This window comes from Triturus cristatus, chromosome 3_2 (assembly GCF_964204655.1).
Source record: "Triturus cristatus chromosome 3_2, aTriCri1.1, whole genome shotgun sequence".
Lineage (NCBI taxonomy): Eukaryota > Metazoa > Chordata > Amphibia > Caudata > Salamandridae > Triturus > Triturus cristatus.
Window position 1 is genome coordinate 522,014,519 of NC_140584.1, and position 20,541 is coordinate 522,035,059.

At 44.3% G+C, this 20,541-nt stretch overlaps 1 protein-coding gene across 7 annotated transcripts in view; it reads right to left on the reverse strand.

Annotated features, from left to right (window-relative positions):
* Positions 1-20,541, reverse strand: part of PPFIBP2 (PPFIB scaffold protein 2) — a 1,154,531-nt gene that overhangs the window by 230,731 nt on the left and 903,259 nt on the right. For all 7 annotated transcript variants that reach the window (XM_085648219.1, XM_085648223.1, XM_085648222.1 and 4 more), the window contains one exon: positions 12,064-12,141. In XM_085648219.1, the coding sequence (XP_085504345.1) occupies positions 12,064-12,141 (78 nt within the window). The remainder of the gene's footprint in view (positions 1-12,063; positions 12,142-20,541) is intronic.

A 20,541-nucleotide genomic window follows, 5' to 3' on the forward strand; every position in this document is an offset into this window, starting at 1 on the left:
CCCAAAAGAGTTTCCGGGGAAGAGAGTTTCATTCCTCTTCAGGGGATAAGAGGAGAAGGTTTAGTGGGAAGAAGCCCATATGGCTATACCAGCTCAAGTGCTATGATGGTCTCCTGTCAGTGTACAAGAATTGGGGGGCCATATGTCGCGAGAGGAAGTCTCCCCCCCCCACCCATTGGTGGACTCACACCAGGGATTGCTACTGTAGTGCTGGGGAAAGCAGTTGTCCCAGCTCGCACTGCATAATGGATCACACTAGTGTCCCTGTGTGTCAAAGAAATGGCCCCCAAGGCCCATATGCCTGATAACACAGGCATTGGCTTACCAAAATGTCAGAAGGTGTGCAGCTATGTAAGACACAGGAGCCAGTATGAGCACTGTCATGTGTTATCTAGTTCTGCACAGCAGGTTATCCCAGATGTAGTCCACCAAGTAGTGACTGCTAACAACCAGGTTAGCCTTTATCCAGTGGTAATGGTACCATCGGAATGGGGTGGAGTCACAAGTCATCTGATGGGAGCTGTGAGTGCAGCTATGCCTGTTGACTGTCAGCAAATGAATGACCTTCAGCATACTGGAAAAGAGGAATATGACCGGGATCCTCCACTGTCTTCCTGGCTCCACCCCCGTCCAGCAAGCAGGTGGGAGCAGGCCAGCTGCAAACAACGAAGTTAGGCAGAAAATGGCGTAAAAAACTTAAATGTTGAGACAGGTTTCCTTTTTCATGTCACTGCGTCATTATGCTTTAACATAAGCGCCATCTTAGTTGCAAAAGGACCTTAAACTGTGAGTTTCTGCAAGTTTAAAATCCCAGTTTTAGGGTTAGTGATAAGATCGGATATCGGCCATTTTCATCGATTTGTATTCTTATGTTATAGGATATTTATAATCGTAAAACCTGCACCGGATTTACAGAAATCAACAGTGGAGTCATAACCTCACAAATGGATTTGCAAATATGGACATTCTGCCAGTATATTGCAATTTCCATATGTGTACACATAGCATTAGAGGAAGTGTTAGTGGGGTGTTCCTAGCTGAGGACACCAGTAACGGTTGTGGCCAAAATATAGTCTAATCACGGGCAGGTGTGAGTGCGTTTTCAGGGTTGGCGTGCAAATGAACATTTCAGGATTATCCCAAGTAGAAAATTATTGCTCCTTGAGAAAATAAAATGTTCCGTGCACTGAAGCACATTTGCATTGCATTTTCTCATATGGAATTGTACACTTGGTTGCACATTCAGCACGCTGAACTTTTAATGGTTTTGAGTAGTCCGAAAATCTGTGCTCAGTTTATCTTTTTGTCAATCCCACGAAAGAGACCAAAAAGGAACAGTAAAGGTCCTGGAACAATTTTTCTTCTTTCAAAGCACAGTCTTTGGTAATTAGGCACCCAGGTAATTAGGCACGCATTTCTGTCGTTAGGAGAGCATTTAAAGCGAGAAAGACCATTTGATTGTGAATATTTTCTTTTAAATCGAAGAATATAAGATTCTGAGTGCTTTTGAAATCAATCACCAGACGTTTTGACATTCCACAATCAAAACGTGAAACTACAGTATGTATTTCATAAAACATGCGGTCAATGCCTAGTACACAAACACGGATATGAGAAGTAAACAGCAGTTACTTCCGCTGAATTTGTACTGGTGTCATTTCTCAACAACAGGTCTTAATTCAGCAACGCCCACACGTCTGCATTCCATGTGAAGCATCAACCTGAAGGCAGTGAGGGGACTGTCTTATTTTAACTTCCAGCTGCGCCCAAAACAAATGCCTGATTTAAAGGGCCATCAGCCCTTCTTTAGTACAAGTATCATACTAGATGGGAGCCATTTGGAGTCAAACACAGATGCCTTGGTAATAGAAGTAAACAAATGCGCACAGCTTGTTATCACTTCACAAGTTCTTAAGAGAAACTTTTGGAGGCAGGTTTTAGCTATGTTCAACTTCCTCTGTAAGAGATGTGCTTACACTGTAAGAGTACAAAATGTTTCCGTATGAGTAATTGCACAAACATTTATTTAAATTACACTTTAAAAAAAAAGTAATTCTTTTATAGTACTATTCATCCCAGTGAGGGGTGTCGGAGTGCTTTACATCACACACTGAGGCACAATAAATCATAAAAGTATGTTAAACAACATTTAGGAAATGCTACATATGACAATGACGTTTATAAGGTGTAGGAATCGCATATCAACCATACTTGGAGACATTATGTGTTAAGGGTGAATGCCAAGAGAACCAAAAGCTCAGGATATAAAAGGCAACATAGTGATTACGGTTTGCTGTATCAACAAAAAAAACCTTTTTGCAATCTAAGAACAATAGATTGTGAAAACAACAATAAGAATCTGATGTCAGTAAATAGATCCCAGTGTTTAATTTGGAAAAGTAGAATTGTGTGGGGGGGGGGGGGAGTTTTGCACAGAAGCTGGCACTATCGAATGTTGGAGTGCTGACTACGAAGGCTACATAGTCTTGATTCCACCTCATACCCCTCTCAACCACGACCAGACACTACCTGCCCCTTATCTCCCTCCTGTGCATTCTTCTTCATCCGTGGTTTCCCCCTAGTCACTGTATTTCTGTCTTTCTCTTCCTCTTTTTACCCCTTTTTTGAGTTTGTGTTTTTGGTTTCTCTTGCTCTGGGTCAAAGTCTGAAGAGGGAAAATAAATCCCGCCCCCAAAGATGAGTGTGAGTGGGTATCACCTGCAACCACTGGCTTAAATTAAGCACTGCCTGTGCTATATAGAAGGCTTGCAACCTTTGAACTGGAAGTAACAAAATGTCCTCAGTGTCAAAAGAAGTAGACAACTTACCTATCTAAATAAAATAATAATCTCTGATATGCAAGTTACACGATGTGCTTTACAGCAGGTATATTAACTCTCTATGCCACATTAGGAGGCAAAACTGTGACTGGAAAAAACACAGAACTCTTCCCGAAATGTATTAACCACAGGAGTTATTTTACCACTATTATAATCCCCTCATAATTGCTGGCCACAAAATGATCTGTCCAGCAGGTGTCTTAACCCTGTAGAATATTTTACATTGCAGCCTCTTTGTGACCTATTTACTCGCACATATGTATGTCCTTGTTGCCAATTTCTTTGCAGCAGATTTTTTTTTTTTAAATAGATGTGTAAATTGACAGCCAAACTCTGCTTTTCAAGCTCGGCTCTCATGATTCCACCCCTTTATTTTGCCACACCTTGACCCCCCAAATTATGGGTTACCGGAGTCGTTCTTTTCATTTCAAGCACTGTGCTGAACTCTTTCGCCACTCCCACACTTAGAACGCAGTGGCAGGATAGAAGGGTCCTCCATTTCAATGTTTCCCCGACCTTCTCCATCTTTGTGGATGCATTACACCGCTATTACCACAAGAGGGCACGTGTTCTCCATACAAGCCATTCAACATGTTATGTTACATTCTCGAGAGGGACTTCGTTGTTCCCGCCCCTTTAATTACACAGTAGAGTAGACGGTGTATTTTATCTCACAGGGCGCAGCTTATCCTTTCTGATTCACGAATCCTCCCATAACCACGCTGGGACAAATTATTAGCTCCTTTAAATATTATTTTTGAAGCAAATGTGTCGGGAGCTGAGTTTGCAAGAAGATGGTTTAGGAGAGTGTAAATACACGCTCACTATTGTTTTCTCGCTTCCACGTGTAAATGCGGTTAAGAAAGGACACGTACCATGAACGTAAATAGAAAATTACTCATTAACCAGCAAATGAATAGCGAGAGATCCTTTAACGCTAAGAAGTGTGCGGTTGCGAAGTATATTTGCAACTGTCGTTTCTACTCTCAGCTGCTCGCACATAGAGAGGATACCGACATTTTAAATAGAATAGTAAAATGGGATCAATTAAAACGTCAGTGTAATTGCTAACTAAATACGTCAGGGTATTTTCCTGGACCATAATTAGACAGCGGCCACCGCCATCATTTGTGGCAGCAATTTCGAAAACATGTCCATGATGTGAGGCTAAGAAATGGACGTGGCTGACGTAACAAGCAATTTAAAAATGAGAAACTCCATCATGTAACTTATTCCTATACCGAGATATCATAAATGTGTAACTGACAAAGGGATAATTCAGTTTACATGTATTGTAATTGCAGCGATGTGGGATCTATTAATACCTTCAAGCTTTACCAAGAAACACTACTATCATTAAGCATTATTGCCCGCTGCTGTGGATATTACCAGCAGTTAATTGCCCGTCTGCAAATATAGGAGCTGGAGGCGAATGGGCATTCTGGAAAAAAGCCCAATTAACAAATGTTAGAGCTGACAGGTTGTTGATATTAGGGCTATCAGCATTCACTCCATCCTCTTCCAGCCAGACTGGCGATTCAAATGACTCCATGTGTTTCTTGGACCCATTGTATGTTTGTATGTGTTATGGTTTAGCGCAATCCTAGCTAAAAGGCAAGAAAGACCTTTACAGGGTCAAATATACAGATACAATCAACGAGTGATTGGTGAAGTTGATGTTTTCTGGGAGCAGATGTGTACTGTTACTGCATTTTGATGTAGTGCTCATTAAAGTGGAGCCGCTTCAACTCCTTCATAATTTGGAGCAGGGTTCGGGTGGCCCCCTGGGGCCCATGATTACACCCCCAGGGGAAATAAAACAAAGCATTAAAAAAATGTAAATTGTTAGGGGGTCTGCCCTCCTGACATATGGATTAACCCACTTTGGGGCCCGAAACATATTTTTGGGGAAATAGTTGATCGCACCCCCCGCCCCCACCCCCCCAGAGGGAAAAAACACATGAGGGGGACAACCCTCCTGCCATATAGGTCGACCCCCTTTGGGCGATGTATTTTTTTTTTTTTTAAATGCGTTTCCCATTGAAAAAGTTTTGTTAGGGTGGGTGACCCCCTTTAGGCCCATATAATTTTATTAGACATGTGAGCTTTTCACAGGGTTGTGTCCACCCACCCCTCGGAGGAATACATGTTAGAAAAAAAAGGTTCATATAGAAGTAGAGGTGGCTGGCCGCAGATATGGACATGGTTTCATGAGAATTTTCTCATAAACATTGCCTGCAGCAAGCACAAATGTATGCATTCAGTTTTCCATACCATACAAATCCCCAATGAAGAGCGTCTTTCAAAATGTGTTTTTCCAAATAGAAAAATGTCCCTGTGTAGAAATGTGGGCTACTTTTTAGGTCTGGTATTAGCCATGACCATTTGATTTTACTGAAATCCATGTAGCTATTTTACCGATATCTGTTTGAAGACAGCCCTCTTCATCCATTGGTTTGTTGCGTCGTTCACATTATTCTTCCACCCAGGGCAGAAAGGGGAAATGGGTCAGGTGAGTTCTGCCATTGGCAAACTTCACTGTGAGTGATAGCATTGTGAATTTTCCCAAGGAGCACGCCAAGGCACGAAGTAGGAGTATTTTGTGCCAAGGGCTACCATGTGAATGTATGTTTCTTGAGATCAAAGCTACATTTTCCCCTTCATACTGGCAATAGCCCAGCAGCTCCCCCAACAATTAAGTTTTGGATACACCATGACAAAACAAGCATTAACAAAGCCAAAAGGCTGGCAGTGATCATCAGGCCTATTGGCTTTGCAAATGGTTATTTAGCAATCTGATTTGCTAAAGGGAAACACTTTTATTATTGTGCCCAAGCCTAGATTTTGGCCCTGACTGACTCGGATACGTTTTTTTGTTGTTGTCTCCCACTTAAAATTGTCTCTGCTGCATGTCAGTGCCATAATAAACGAATAATGGCTCGAGTGGGCTCACCCCTTGAACCATGAAGTATGGTGTGGTATTGGCATGTAGTAAGGTGAAATAATACTTTGTCTTTTTTTTGTGTATTTGGAGAAGCTGCATTGAGAAGGTTTTTTTGTTGTTGCTTTTACACAGTTTCGTACATCTCATAGATAGATGCACATATCCACCCATCGATAAGCTAAGTCCTTTTACCTTTTGTCACACTAATCTCACAAATGCACACACACACTGACTGCTTTAGTTATGTATGTGAATTAATGATAAAATGAAAACTGAGAAACCACATTAGAGGAAACCAAATCATGGAAAACAAATTTTAAGGAATGTCAACTTTAAGGAAATACAAATAACCACTTGGAGGGATTGGAACTAAATGTAATATTGGAACTTCAGAACCACTCTTCAGATCACTTCTAGATCATGGAGGTGAGTCCTAAAACCCCCATGTGGTGTCCCCCGGATCCTAGACCTTTGGAAGTGGTGTTGGTGGTGCTGTTCAACCTAACCCTGAAAGCTAGAACTTAGAAATTGAAAGAAAAAAAAAAGAATGTCCTGGATGACCAACAGAAGACTGGGACCTACCTACTAACCAGTCGATAAGGCCAAGGTGCATCGTCGGCCAGTCTGACTTTGCAGTAGCTCCTGTTATGTTCTTCTCCACAACAGAAAATCCTCTTTAGTGGCTATGGTATCAAGACTCATGGAGCCCTCTTCAGCTACAGTCCACAACCAGGTCTCTCAGGGTGGATCGAGCTCCAGAAAAACATCTAAGTCCTTAGGTAGAAATTGTCACCGTGCTCGGCCCCCATCGACGAGGACAACCTCCTCGGCCTGGAAATCCAGCTCTCCTGCTCAGAACTTTTTCCACCTTCATCACAGCTTCATCGAGACCTTGTCCAGTGGCTCCCTGTTGTCGACAATGCCTCCTCAGATTCAGCCTATTGCCTTACAGCGCTAAGACGCTACCTTCTCAATAACATTGTGCAAAGCTTCTTCTATGTCTGAAAGTAAACTGTGACCAGCCTCAACTTTTGAATTTGACCCGATCTCGGGTGACCAGATACCAATGCATGGCACTTTGATCTTTTAGATACAAAACAATTTGTTTAATACATTTTACTCTATTTTTCTAAATCGTTGTGGTATTTTTTTTGTGCTGTGTTTTCACTTTAGTACTGTTATGTTATATTTATTTCTAAAGCACACGTTTACCCGAGGTGTCTTGGCGCTAGATCGACTTAAGCCTGAAATGAGTGCTCACTGTAACCTAAAAAAACAAGTTTTGAGAGCTTTCCTCAACAAAAGCAAGGAATTCATCAATTTTATATGAGTGGGTAATGAGTTCCAGGTTTTGGATGCACATAGCACAAAACCTCTTCCTCCCCAGGAGGAGTGTCTACATTTTGAGACCATAGCATTTCTTGCTGAGGAGAAGCATGATGTCCTGGGTGGTGCATACGATTAAAATTTTCTTTTAAAATAGTCTTTACAAGTACCGTAAATAGTCTTAAAGGTGATGCATAGTGCCTTAAAAGTGACTCTTTGCCGAACTGGCAACCAATGCAGTGTCTTTAGTGCTGTGTAGGCCGATTTGAACATTGGAATTCCCAACAGCAAAGTTCAGCTGCATTCTCTTGGATTTGCAATTTATTTATGTGTAGCTATTGCAGGTTTGTATATAAGCTGTTTACAGTAGTCAATTCTGGACATGACTATAGAGGTGACTGTCTTTTGTAGATCTGCAGGGATATAAGGAAGAATTTTCTTTAAGGTTTTCAGGGTGTAGAAAGAAGTGGAAGAAGCCGCATTTACCTGGGACCCAAAGGTAAGTCTGTCATCAACTAATACTCTCGAGTTGCAAACATTCTTGATCGGTGTAGGGAGTGGACTTAGATCTTAGGGTCAGAAAAAGGGGGACAGAAGGAAGTTTGGGAACCAAACAGGATGATTTCTGTTTTTCCTGAATTAAGCTTCAAGTAGTTCCTTGTCATCCGAGACGCTAACTGCCCGTATACAGTTATAGAATCGGGGACCCTAGTTTTTTGGGGTTTTTGTTAGAGAAACCACGATCTGGGTGTCGACGGCATATGTGTGCTGCATACATATTTAACACTTCACCTCTAAATTAAGCCTGACTGCTTTTGTGCCAAGATACCAGAGGGTTAAGCACAGGTTAATTTAGTGACTTTTAGTGGTTCACACTCACGAGGACTGTGTTTATTGTTTGAGGAGGGCTTACAAGCCTCTCAACTAATAACCCAAATATTTACAGCCTGCTTGACACCTTTAGCCACTGTCAGAATGAGGTAGATGTTCTGTTTGCCATATTACAAGTGCATTACTGTCACGCACTGCACATAAAGCTCACTTTATCACAGAGTAACATGTGCAGCAAAACCAAAAGCAGTAGTAGTTTTTTAAACGCTCTGCAGGAATCTTATAACAGTGTTGCCCAGCATGTTTACTTCAGTTTCAAAGGTAGACATGCTCACTCACTTTGGGGACTTTAGGCCTTGAGGCATCCTTGGACACCCCCATTTAACATCCACAAACAGGAAGGAGTTGGATTTAGGACAGTAAGTGCACTAAAGGCGCATGAAAGACACGTCTTCCTGAGCCCCACGTGGATCTCATGGGAGCAGTTAGTAAAGGTTCACTAGTCACACATTCAGTATGCTCAGAATGTCGATGGCGGCAGATACTTGACAGGTAGTAAAAACTTTGTGACATTTTTTATTTATTTGTGAAGCTTGTTGAGGCCTCAACTTTCAACATGTCTGCCCATATGCCTTTTGAAGTTTGCTTGGGGTGTGTTTATATGCAAGTTGGTTGACTTGTATTTCTGTCCTGTGGTATATGAATGTGATCAGCTCTTGAATGGCGGTTGTATGTTGATGTGAGCATACTGCTGTGTTGAATTGGGCCTGAGAGGATTGTGACAGCTTTCTCAGCAACTCCAGATGAATTTCGTTTTTTATTTCTACTGATGAAGGATAATATCCAGAAACACATGTGTCTAGAGAGTCACAGCACTAACCTTTACCAACTTTGGTTAAACACTTTAACAAAAATTTAAGTAAGCATTTAAACTGAACTGCATTTACCATGATGCAAAGGGGTGAACTGTGCTGGAAAGTGAAGCAGTGTACTCTCATACCCCTTCTCTACAAAATGCAACTTGGATACATAACATTTTTCCACTGAAAACAACCCTGTTTTTGCAATGTGGGTTGCAGTGCATTTGGGGCTTCGCTGTGCCACTCTACCAAAACTGAACATTTCCAAGTGAGTCCAGAGAGTTGTGGTTTGCATGACTCTCACAAGGCTTTCTTACCAAGAACCCCCTGCAAACCTCAAACTTTGGCTAAAAATACACATTTTCCTCACATTACTGTGCAAGAAAGATCCGGAATTTGTGGGTATCCACACATTTTCTACCACCCTGAGTTCCCACACATTTCTTTATAACAATGGTACCCTACTTATGTGGATCGGCCAAGAGCTTGCTACACAAAAAGCCCGAAAGCACCACTTGGAGAAATCAGCGACAGGGGTGCCTGTGGTATTTGGGGCCGTGCTCGAACCACCCAAGGAAAAACTACCTACCATAGACATTTTTTTAAACTAGACACCCCCAAGGGATTCCAGGGTGGTGTGCCTTGTGTGGACCCCACAAGGTTGTTTCCCACAATGCCATGCAAACCTCACCAAAAAATTATGCATGGTTCTTACATTTCTCTGATGGAAACTTCCGGAATCAGCAGGAATCCCCACAATTCTCATCACCCACCAGTATCCCACTTGTCCCGGTAAAAACGCTGCCACACATATGTGGATGGCTAGAACTGATCAAACTAAGGTCAATGGGACACCTCACATGGGACTCGTTTCTTATCTGATTTCTTTTCTGCATCTTCCAGCAATGGTTTTGGCAAAAGAGTCAAAACTAAATTTTTTATATTTCTGGAAAACAGAAGTCAGTGTCTTTGCCTGTCCTTGGTGGCCTCAGTGAAATGCAGGATATTGGCAGTGTTGCAGCTCTTGTTCTATTGAGTTGGTGGTCACATACAGCACCCTTAATCACGCAATTGTAATTTCCAAGCTTCAAACAAATGGGCATAGGTTGGCACTGGCCAACATTCAACCCAACCTCCAACAGTGCTCACAGCTCATATACTGCCTTTCATCAGCTCAGCCTTTTACCCTCTTCATTGGGATGAGCCACTAAAGACTTTATTCAGCCACATCCTTTTCTTTGTGAATGTGTCCCCCTGTGTACATGCTGAAATTTCTTTTGGGTTTCCATTACATTTTTATTTCACAACATCCAGATTATCTTCCAGTGGGATAGTTAAGGAGAGGATCCTGTGCATTCCTTTTATGGTTCAGTCTAGATGAAGTAAGATACACTCACAGGCAACTCCAAGAAAAGAGAGGTATTGGCCTCAGGGTACGGAATACACTATTTGGTTAACAACATGGTGGTGTTGGACAGCCAAGCTAGTGTTCCCCACCACCCCATAACTTTCATCCAAATTGTGAAATTTTGTCTTCGGGTTCAATGATTTCTGTTGATTCTGATCCAAGTCAAAAAGAGTTATGCTCATCTGTTCTTCCCTTTTGAAGTCTTTGACCAAAATCTGTTTTCTCCTCTATCCAACTCCTTTAGAGGGCAAGTAGCAAAATGGCAGTCAAAGTCACTATTTCATCTGGGCTGGGTATGACAAGGCGATGTATTTAAACATGCTAAAATATTTTACCTCTAGACTCCAGATCATCCAGAATGAGGTTGTTCGGTTGACTTTGGATCCTAATCTGCACATATGCCATCACTTGCCTAACTGTGTTGGATTTCAATAAAGCAGGTCACCTTTAAAGAGTTGTGCCTTGTTCACCAGTACTTCTATGGCAACAGCGCAACCTTTATCCACAGCCATTTTTGTATGTTTTTCCTTGCTTGTTGAGGTCCTCTGCCTGCTTCTTTTTAAGGTGGCTTCTATTCAGCATGCATGTTTTGGTGGTGATGTCTTTTTCTACTTGGCTCCTACACTTGAATCCTACACTGGAAGGACAAAACACTAAAGCTTTGGTTTAACAGCAAAATGCATACCTAGAGGTGAGCTGGCTTGTCATAGTTTCATTAGCACCGAGACATCCATTTTGAGTAATTTTCTGATTCCGAATTGCTTCCAATCTTTTTATTACTACGGTGCCAACAGGGCATCGTAGTAATAAAAACACCCCAGCAGTTTTGAGAAGTGTAAAGGAAGATGTTTTTCTACACGGAAATTTGTTGTCAGTATGTAAAAAATGTTATTGTGGAAAGATACCTTTCCCCCTTACTAACTGCTATGGAGTGCCCACATGGCAGGCACATTGTAGGAAGAGTATACCTCAGAAATATAAAACTAAAGTTTTTGTTCAGTGTACTGGTGTGTTGTCACCAAACAAGGCCAATGGAAAGGAACACTACCCCTGCTCTGGTGGATCCATGAATTTAAAATATTGAACACCTAAAGCGAAGAATGAGACATGCTGAATTCTTTTAACCATGAAAAGCCAAAATAATTGTTATTTATATTGATGTTAACTAAAATTAAATACTTTAGAAAGCCCCCTTTGTTTTGCCTCCTCCCAGTTCCCGGATTATGCACGGTACTATGTAAACTTTATTTAAAGCCCTTCCTTTTGTCCTCTGCAATCTTGCGATCATTATCCTTTGGCCTGTGTCTAAAATAGTACCTGTGTTATTTGTTCTTTACTGGAAATCAACCATACTGTCTGATGTGCTTTCTTAGCATGGTATCTTTCTGTAATATTGTAAAAAGGGCAAAATAAAAAAAAAAGTAAACTTTTCTGCGACACTTGAAAACACTTATAGAATCAGGTCACTCCAACTTTAAAATACCGCAGGAAACTTTGCTCCCTGTCTTACTCTTGGGAATGACAGTGATACGTAATAGTACTTGAAGTGGATGTTTTAAAGTGTATCAGAATACCAGGGGAGGGAGATATTAGGTGATTATTGTATTCAGGGTACGAAGTATGCAGCTGGCCTCTTATTATGTGTTATACTTTCTGCTTGTATCTTCCCTGTCTTTACATGTTCAATCACGGTGAGAAGTATGAGGGCAAGAGGACTTTGGTGTATATGAATAAGAAAATGGCAAAGTTACATAGGAAAATGTCTCGGATACACACTTGATGATGGTTTCTGTGTTTGAATTTGGAAAAGAATAACAAATCTTTTTAAAAAACTGATTTGGTGTTCTCGCTCACCGAGTACTAATTTCAGGCGACTCTTCCAGTGCTTCACGAACAAAGAGCTGGTTCTCAGCAGAAGCTGGAATGGTTGCACTATTAATTTAAAAAAAAATTATATTATAAATTAAAATATAACATGAGTACCATTGAGTTGGGTTACAATAAACATCAGTTATTCAGTGCCAAGATACTCTTCGAGGTGAACGTGTGCTTTACAAATACACATTATGTTATACGGATTTAAAATATTTATACCATTTTGTCAAATATTACAGTAACACTTTATTCAAAACACTTGTGGTCTTTTTCAACATTCGAGAGTTTTAACATTAGGAGTGACATGAGTGTAAACCTGTTAAGACACGTGCAAATCCTTCCTACAATTGGAGAAATTGGAATTACGTTATTTTATGGCAGTGCTTAATTTGAGCTGGTGGTTTCCAGTACTTGGTACCGGCACTTAATTGTCAGCACCAGGGCTTGTGACAGTCTGCTACAAGGTGGCGCTGTCTGGCTAATTTAGAGATGACCACAGCAACAGTCAATTATTAATTCAATATACATTAAAAATGACTATTACGTGCCGCCCAAGCCATTCTTATAGCTTTGGGGCCTGGAATAGTCCAAATTGTCACACTTGTAGGAGTGTGATGGTCAGCAGTTGTGTTATTACTACCATTGGCAGCACTGGCAGGAGCAATGTGTGCTGCAAGTTGTAGTGGCCTCCTGACGAGAGCCGTGGCACTTACATTTTTACAAATTAAAGTGTTCTACGCCCACTGGCATTTCAACTGAACGTAAAGACGTGGCATAGACCACCTTCTGCTGCACAATCGCACAATTTTAAGAAAACAGATAGTTAGAAAACTCAGCTGATATTGTTAATTGTCCATACCAGATTAGTGACCTTGCTACCTGATTTTAACAGGATAGTCCTCGATGCATTTTTGGCCCTAGAATAAAAAGTCTACAGGTAGTTTAACTCCTTATTATCTTATAATGGGAAATGCCTTGAAAAGAGAGAAATTCTGAAGCACTCCAGGAAGTATATCCCTTTTATGTTCCTGCACAGACCCAGTGAATGGCATCAACTGTTTATAATGGAGAATGGATAAGAGGTGTATGGAACAACAGTGCTTTACAAACATGTTCACTATTAGTGAAGGTAAAACCTTGAAAATATGATCACATGCAGTGCAGAGGTCGTGGCTGGACCCTTGCGCCTTTAATGCACTTGGTAGAGTGTGCATTAGCTAAGTAAGGTTAGCAGCCAGTCCATTCCCGGGAAAACTGCAACCAATTCAGAACAAACCGAAGGTGTAGGTCACACATTAGGAATGCATCTCAAAGGCTGCCCCTGCTCACCTCCATGAAATACAAACACACGTGTGTGAGAGGATATATATCCACACACACAACCTTTGTCAACACGGATTCAAAGTTAATAACTTTTTTTCCATTGACATACATTTTATGGGCAACCATTTTGGACCTAGGATCATCAACACATTGTATCCATCTTGTCAAATTAGATTTCTATTGACTGGATGATTTGACCTCAAATGAGGACATGTAGGATTCACTTATTGAACTAACAGGAAGAGAAACTCTTAGGTACTGCTTGTGCAGGAACACTTATTGATTTATTTTCCGGAAGATGTCACCCGAAAGTATCCGAGCGCTTTACGGAGTGTGCACAGTAGCGTCAGCAGAGAGAATACAGGGTAAAAATATGATGCAATATACAACAGGTGGTGTAGTAGAAGTACAAAATAGTTCATAGGTAGCGAGGGTTGTTTCATACAGGGGTAAGAGGGTTAAATGCACAATTCTATACAGAGGTTGTGATGTTCAGGCTCATTGGGAGTTGGGGGGAGGGGGGGGGAGACATGTATCCAAGGACATTGATGTTTTAGGAACTAGGGGTTAGGTATTTGTTGAGAAGTAGTTTGAGATTTTTCCTGAAGTGTAGGAAAGATTGAGTGGACCAAAGATCCTGTGGCAGGGCATTCCAAATTCTATGTGCATTCCCAGAGAACAAACGTGTGAGTTATTTTTCTTTCTTGAATTTGGGTGGAATAAGGTGTATGGAGTTAGAGCTTTGCAAAGGTCTCATTCAGGCAGCTTTTGATAGTTTGCTTGACCTTGTTGGTAGGTCGCTCTCCCACCACACATCTCCACCTGTGTGTCCTGACTCTGCCCCAGCTACCGCTGCTGTAGAAGTTGAGGCCCTCCACCACCCGCAAGCTACCACCTGCGCCTCATCCCTGGTGGCCAGTGGTAGGCCTTAGGTTTGTATCACTGTCGCTGTCTGTCTGTCTTTCCCTGTACTGCCCATACTGTCTTCTGGTGTCTGTGACTGCTATGCCTGTCCCCCCCTGTGCCTGCATTCTTAGCTGTGCCCGTTTTTGCTTGCCTTCTGTTCCCCTCGTTGCCCCTTCACTCTGTGCCCTCTTGCCTTCTATTCCACTCGTTGCCCCTGATTTGTGCCCTCTTTTGCCTTCTGTTCCCCCTCGCTGCCCCGATTTGTGCCCGTTTTGTTTGCCTTCTGTTCCCCTCGTTGCCCCTGATTTGTGCCCTCTTTTGCCTTCTGTTCCCCTCGTTGCCCCTGATTTGTGCCCTCTTTTGCTTTCTGTTCCCCCTTGCTGCCCCTGATTTGTGCCCGTTTTGCTTGCCTTCTGTTCCCCTCGCTGCCCCTGATTATGCCCGGTTGCCTTCGGTGCCCTCGCCGCTCCCGTTCCCGCCGCTGTGTCCCCTGCGGCCCCGCCCCTTCACTGCCCATTTGCTGCCCCTGCCGCCCGCCTCCCAGCTGCTCCTCCCTCCCACATCCCCATATATGGCGGCCGCTGGCGCGCCTAAGGCAAGCTCGTCTGCGCCCAGCGCCAGAATCCCTGGTCCCCGCACCCACCACGACGACCACCATCGCTACGATGCTAGCACACTCCACGCTCTCAACCCCGGACGAACCCACACCTGCTTCAAGGTCGCCCCGAAACGCAAACACGGTCCCTTGACCTGCCAGAACTGCAGCTACACCAGCCTCAGAGCCGCCGAACATCCCGCCAAGAAAGACCTCAACCTCCGATGCATCCTACTGAACACCCGCTCTGCACGCAAACACGCCGTCGAGCTCTGGGACCTGCTCGACAAATCATCCCCGGACATCGCCTTCCTGACAGAGACTTGGATGAACGACTCCTCCGCACCCAACATCGCCATAGCCATCCCAGACGGCTACAAGATCACCCGCAGAGACCGCCCCAACAGAGTCAGAGGAGGAATCGCCATCATCCACAAGAACAGCATCAGGGTCTCGACCAGCACCGATGACACTCTCAGCACCGCCGAACACATCCATTTCCAGATCCACACAGACCCTAACTCCACCCTCAGAGGCACCCCCGTCTACAGACCCCCTGGACCCTGACCCCAGTTCAGCGACTCCATCGACGACTTCATCAGCCCGCACGCCCTGACCTCCACCGACTACATCCTCCTCGGAGACCTGAACTTTCACCTTGAGAACAACGACAGCAACTCGACAACCCTGATCAATAACCTCGCCAACCTCCGACTGAGGCAACTCGTCACAACGCCTACCCACTCCGCCGGCTGCACGCTTGACCCAATCTTCTTCCGCAAGCCCCCACGTCTTCTTCAGCCACACCACCAAACTCCTCTGGACCGACCACCGCTGCATCCACTTCTCCTTCCAGAAACCCACCACACACCACTGCACCCAACAGATCCCTCGCTGCTGCTGGAGCAAAATCACCGAAGACCAACTACACGCAAACCTCGCTCTCAGCCTACCCACAGAACCCTCCAACACCGACAACGCTGACCACAGCCTCAGACGCTGGATCGACGACTGCGCCCAACACTCTCGCCCCACTGAAGAAACCCCCCACAGAGACACCAGCAAGAGGGCCAGCTGGTTCACCCCAGAACTCCTAGGCTCCAAGCGAGCCTGCCGGAAACTAGAGAAGAAATGGCACAGCGAACAGACTCCGGACAGCCACGCAGCCCACAACGACGTCACCCGCAACCACCATCACCTCATCAGGACTGCCAAGAGGACCTCCTTCAAAGACCGCCTCGACAACAACGCACACATTAGCAAGGAGCTCTTCAACATTGTGAAGGAACTCTCCAACCCCAGCTCCAACACCAACGACATCCCGCCGTCTCAAGCCCTGTGCGACTCCCTCACCACTTTCTTCCACTGCAAGATAGCAGACATCTACGACAGCTTCAACATCCAGACAGCCCCAACAGACAGCAACACAACAGACTCTCCGCACACCATCGACCACGACCCCCTGCTAGCCTGGACCAGCGTGAGCATCGATGACACCATCAAGACCATGAGCACAATCCACTCCGGCTCTCCGTCAGACCCATTCCCGCACCACATCTTCAACAAAGACAGCAGCTCCATCGCACCCCTCCATCGCACCCCACCTGCGCAACGTTATCAATCTCTCCCTCGAGACCGCGACCTTCCCAGAGAGCTGGAAACACGCCGAGATCAACGCCCTTCTCAAAAAACCCAAGGCAGACACTAGAGACCTCAAGAACCTCCGGCCCATCTCTCTGCTTCCGTTCCCTGCCAAGGTCATCAAGAAGATCATCAACAGACAGCTAACTCGATACCTCGAAGAAAACATAATCATGGACCGTTCCTAGTCAGGGTTCCGCCGCAATCACAGCACCGAGACCGCCCTCATCGCAGACACCGACGACATCAGGACCCTGCTGGACAATGGTGAAACCGCAGCCCTCATCCTGCTGGACCTCTCCACCATCTTTGTCACCGTCTGCCACCGCACACTATGCGCACGCCTCCACGCCGTTGGAATCCAAGCCAAAGGCCTGAAATGGACCACCTCCTTCCTCTTCGGCAGAACCCAGAGCATCCGCCTCCCCCCATTCCAATCCGAAGCCTCTGAGATCATCTGCGGCGTACCCCAGGGATCCTCCCTCAGCCCAACACTGTTCAACATTTACATGGCCCCGCTCACACACGTCGCCTGACAGCACGACCTCAACATAATCTCCTACGCCGACGACACTCAACTGATCCTCTCCCTCACCAAGGACCCCATCACCGCCAAAGCCAACCTCCACAAAGGAATGAAGTCCGTCGCCGACTGGATGAAGATCAGCCGACTGAAGCTGAACACGGACAAAACGGAGGTCCTAATCCTCGGCTCCAACCCTTCAGCATGGGACGACTCCTGGTGGCAGAAGGCACTGAGGGCAGCCCTGACACCCACCAACCATGCACGCAACCTGGGAATCATCCTCAACTCAACGCTCTCCATGACCAAACAAGTCAACGCCGTCTCCTCCTCCTGCTTCAACACCCTCCGCATGCTCCGCAAGATCTACAGGTGGATCCCGACAGATACAAGAAGAACAGTCACCCAGGCCCTTCTCAGCAGCAGACTCGACTACGGAAACGCCCTCTACGCGGGAGCCCGGACCAAGCTCATCAAACGGCTGCAACGCATCCAAATTGCCTCGGCACGACTGATCCTCGAAGTACCACGCAACGGCCACATCACCCCCCACCTGAGAAACCTGCACTGGCTGCCCGTCAACAAGAGGATATCCTTCAAGCTCCTCATCCACGCACACAAGGCACTCCTCAAGACTGGCCCAGCCTACCTCAGACGACTTTCCTTCTACATCCCCAACCGCCAGCTCCGCTCCGCCGACTTCGCACTCGCCACCTCCCGCGCATCTGAAGAACAACCACCGGTAGGAGATCCTTCTCCAACCTCGCCGCCAAGACCTGGAACACCCTCCCACTGAGCCTACGACAGACCCAAGACCTGCTGACCTTCAGGAGGCTATTCAAGACCTGGCTGTTCGATAAGTAGCGTCCCCCACTCCCTTCCAGCGCCTTGAGATTCTCACGGGTATGTGGTGCACTCTACATATGTTTGATTGATTGATTGGCTTGCGAGCCGCTGCATTGATTGTGGCTTTCATAAGGATAAGTTAGGTTTATGGGGAACCGGTGATCGCAGCATTACCGTAGTCTAGCTTGGAGAGGACAAAGTTTCAGCAAGAAAAAGACACTTTTTGAGGAGGCATTGATGTGGTCTTTCACATTCAGGTTTTTGTATAGTTTAATCCCAAGAGACTTAATGGAGTTTGAGATAGAAATTTTGCAGTTTAGTGCAGTGAGGTTGTCAAGCCAGCTGTGGATGCGAAGTGACTTCCCATTAGGTTGGAGGAGTTCAGTTTTGTTGGAGTTCAGTTTTAGGTGGTTGTTCATCAGCCAGGATTGTACCATGCAGATGGTGTGATTTAGTGGATGTCTTTAGATGATGAGATTTTAACATCGAGTTGGGTGGCATCTGCATAGATGTGGTAGGCAATTGTGGCTTGATTCAGGATCATTGCAAGGGGCTCCATATAGATGTTGCACAGTGCAGGGGATAAGACATCCTTGGGGGACTCCTTGTGGGCTGAAAATGCTGGTGAGGTTGTGTTATGTAGTTTGATAACGTGGGATCGTTGGTTCAGGTAGAGGCGAACCACTGAAGGGCAGTAGCATTGATGCCGGCAAATTGAGAGAGGGTATTTAGGAGAATTTTGTGGTTTACCATATCAAAGGCCGCTGAGAGGTCCAGGAGGTTTAGGATGCATGCCTGTCCATTGTCAAGTGATCTTTGCAGGTTATCTGTGATGTTCAAGATTGCGTTTTCCATACTACAGCCTTTCGTGAACCCAGATTGAAAGATGTCAAGCAGGTTGAATTTTTCAATGTGGTTGTTGAGTTGTGAGAGCACACAATTTTCGATGACTTTGGCAAGGAGAGGGATGATATTTATTGGTCTGTAATTGTTAAGGTTGTTCTAGTCCGTGTTCGTTTTTTGATGAGGGAGTGACTTGGCTGAGTTTAAGGGAGGTTGGTATAGAGTCACTGGAACAGGAGGAGTTAATGATTTTGGACCATGAAAGGGTGACACGCTCAAATTGACAATTGTTTTCAATCCTCTTCTAGGTAGACCTGCAACATTAAGCATTTTGGGTGTCCACCATAGCTATGGTACTTTAAGACTACTTCACATGGCAGGAGGATATCCAATATAATTCTAAAATGACTGGACTGATTACATGTCTTCAGGAAATCCACATATTAATAGTTTACATGCAATAAATCTCGACGGACCAGTCTACTGGTATTTGACTGGTATCCCAAATCCCCACTCTTTCTACCCCACTCAACAATTTCAATGGCACAAAATATGAATTAGACCATCAGCCTTCCTCTCTACCAAGCTACTGTTCAACGGAAGTTGAATATTATACTGAAGATTATATGAATTCTTTATGTGAGGGACATGATTATGTATATCAAACAATGTAAAATGAGGAAAGGAAGACTTTTCTCACATGGAAAAGAGGATTGCTCCAGGGGTCTAGACAGTGCCACTGTCAATACTAACAATAAAAAGGTCATAATGTTTACTGGTGCAGGTCTAGCAGGTTTTTGGCACAGCAAATAACAGATGTTAGAATTATCAACAGTGGTTCGTTTGGCTGGAGAAGGATGAAAGATTGAGTTGCGGCTGGTGGGATTTGAACTAGAGAACTATGAGGCTCTAGAAGATTCTCAGACATGAGAAGACATTATCTTCAAACTTTGTAGGTCTCTGATCCTGAATTTAAAAGCCAAGCTAATAAATAAAAGGTTATAGAACAGCCAGAAGGACTGGTTCATTGCAAGGGGGTATGTCAATACAAAACACCTTACTCACGTTCTCTAAAAACTTAACTACAAACCAAGAGCAAACCCCAAATTGCAGAAAAGTAACTGTGGATGCCGATTTTCTTGAGAAGAGGTAACTAACCAATAAAACTAGTCTAGATTAGTGAGACATGATTGGACTGTTTTCTAAAGGTTAGCCGGCTTCTGCAATGGCACAGGCAAGAAGAGAAGCTTAAAACAGCCTATGTGTAGAGACATTGGTTGTAAATTGGGAGATGGTTCAAGTACGTCCGGTAAATTATATCAATTCTAGTGAATAAACAAAAATGATAATAAAGTGCAAAGGAAAAATATATCATGGCTAACCTTGCCACTCATAGAAAAGAGACAGCCCGGATGGAGAACAGTAAACTGCAAAAGCATAAGATGGAGCACTAACAGTTTCAGTGATTAGGAACGTCCTAGAGGAGTTGGCTAAGGGGCTATCTACTCCTATTTAGGGTGATACGTACCTGTGCGCAATAGAGAAATAAACAATATTCATGAATATTGAGACTTCTGGTCTAAGGAGCAAAAACGTGCCTGTAAGGCATCTCTCCTTTACTATAGACAGCACTATCAGAAAAGTCATCCTCAATCAGTGTGTTACAATGAGAATGATCTACAGTAGGCAATTTATTGCACAGGTGTACCACTAATTTTCTGAAGCTTATTGTGCTGTTTATCTAGGGTCTTTCATCCAAGTGGATGACTGTTACCATATT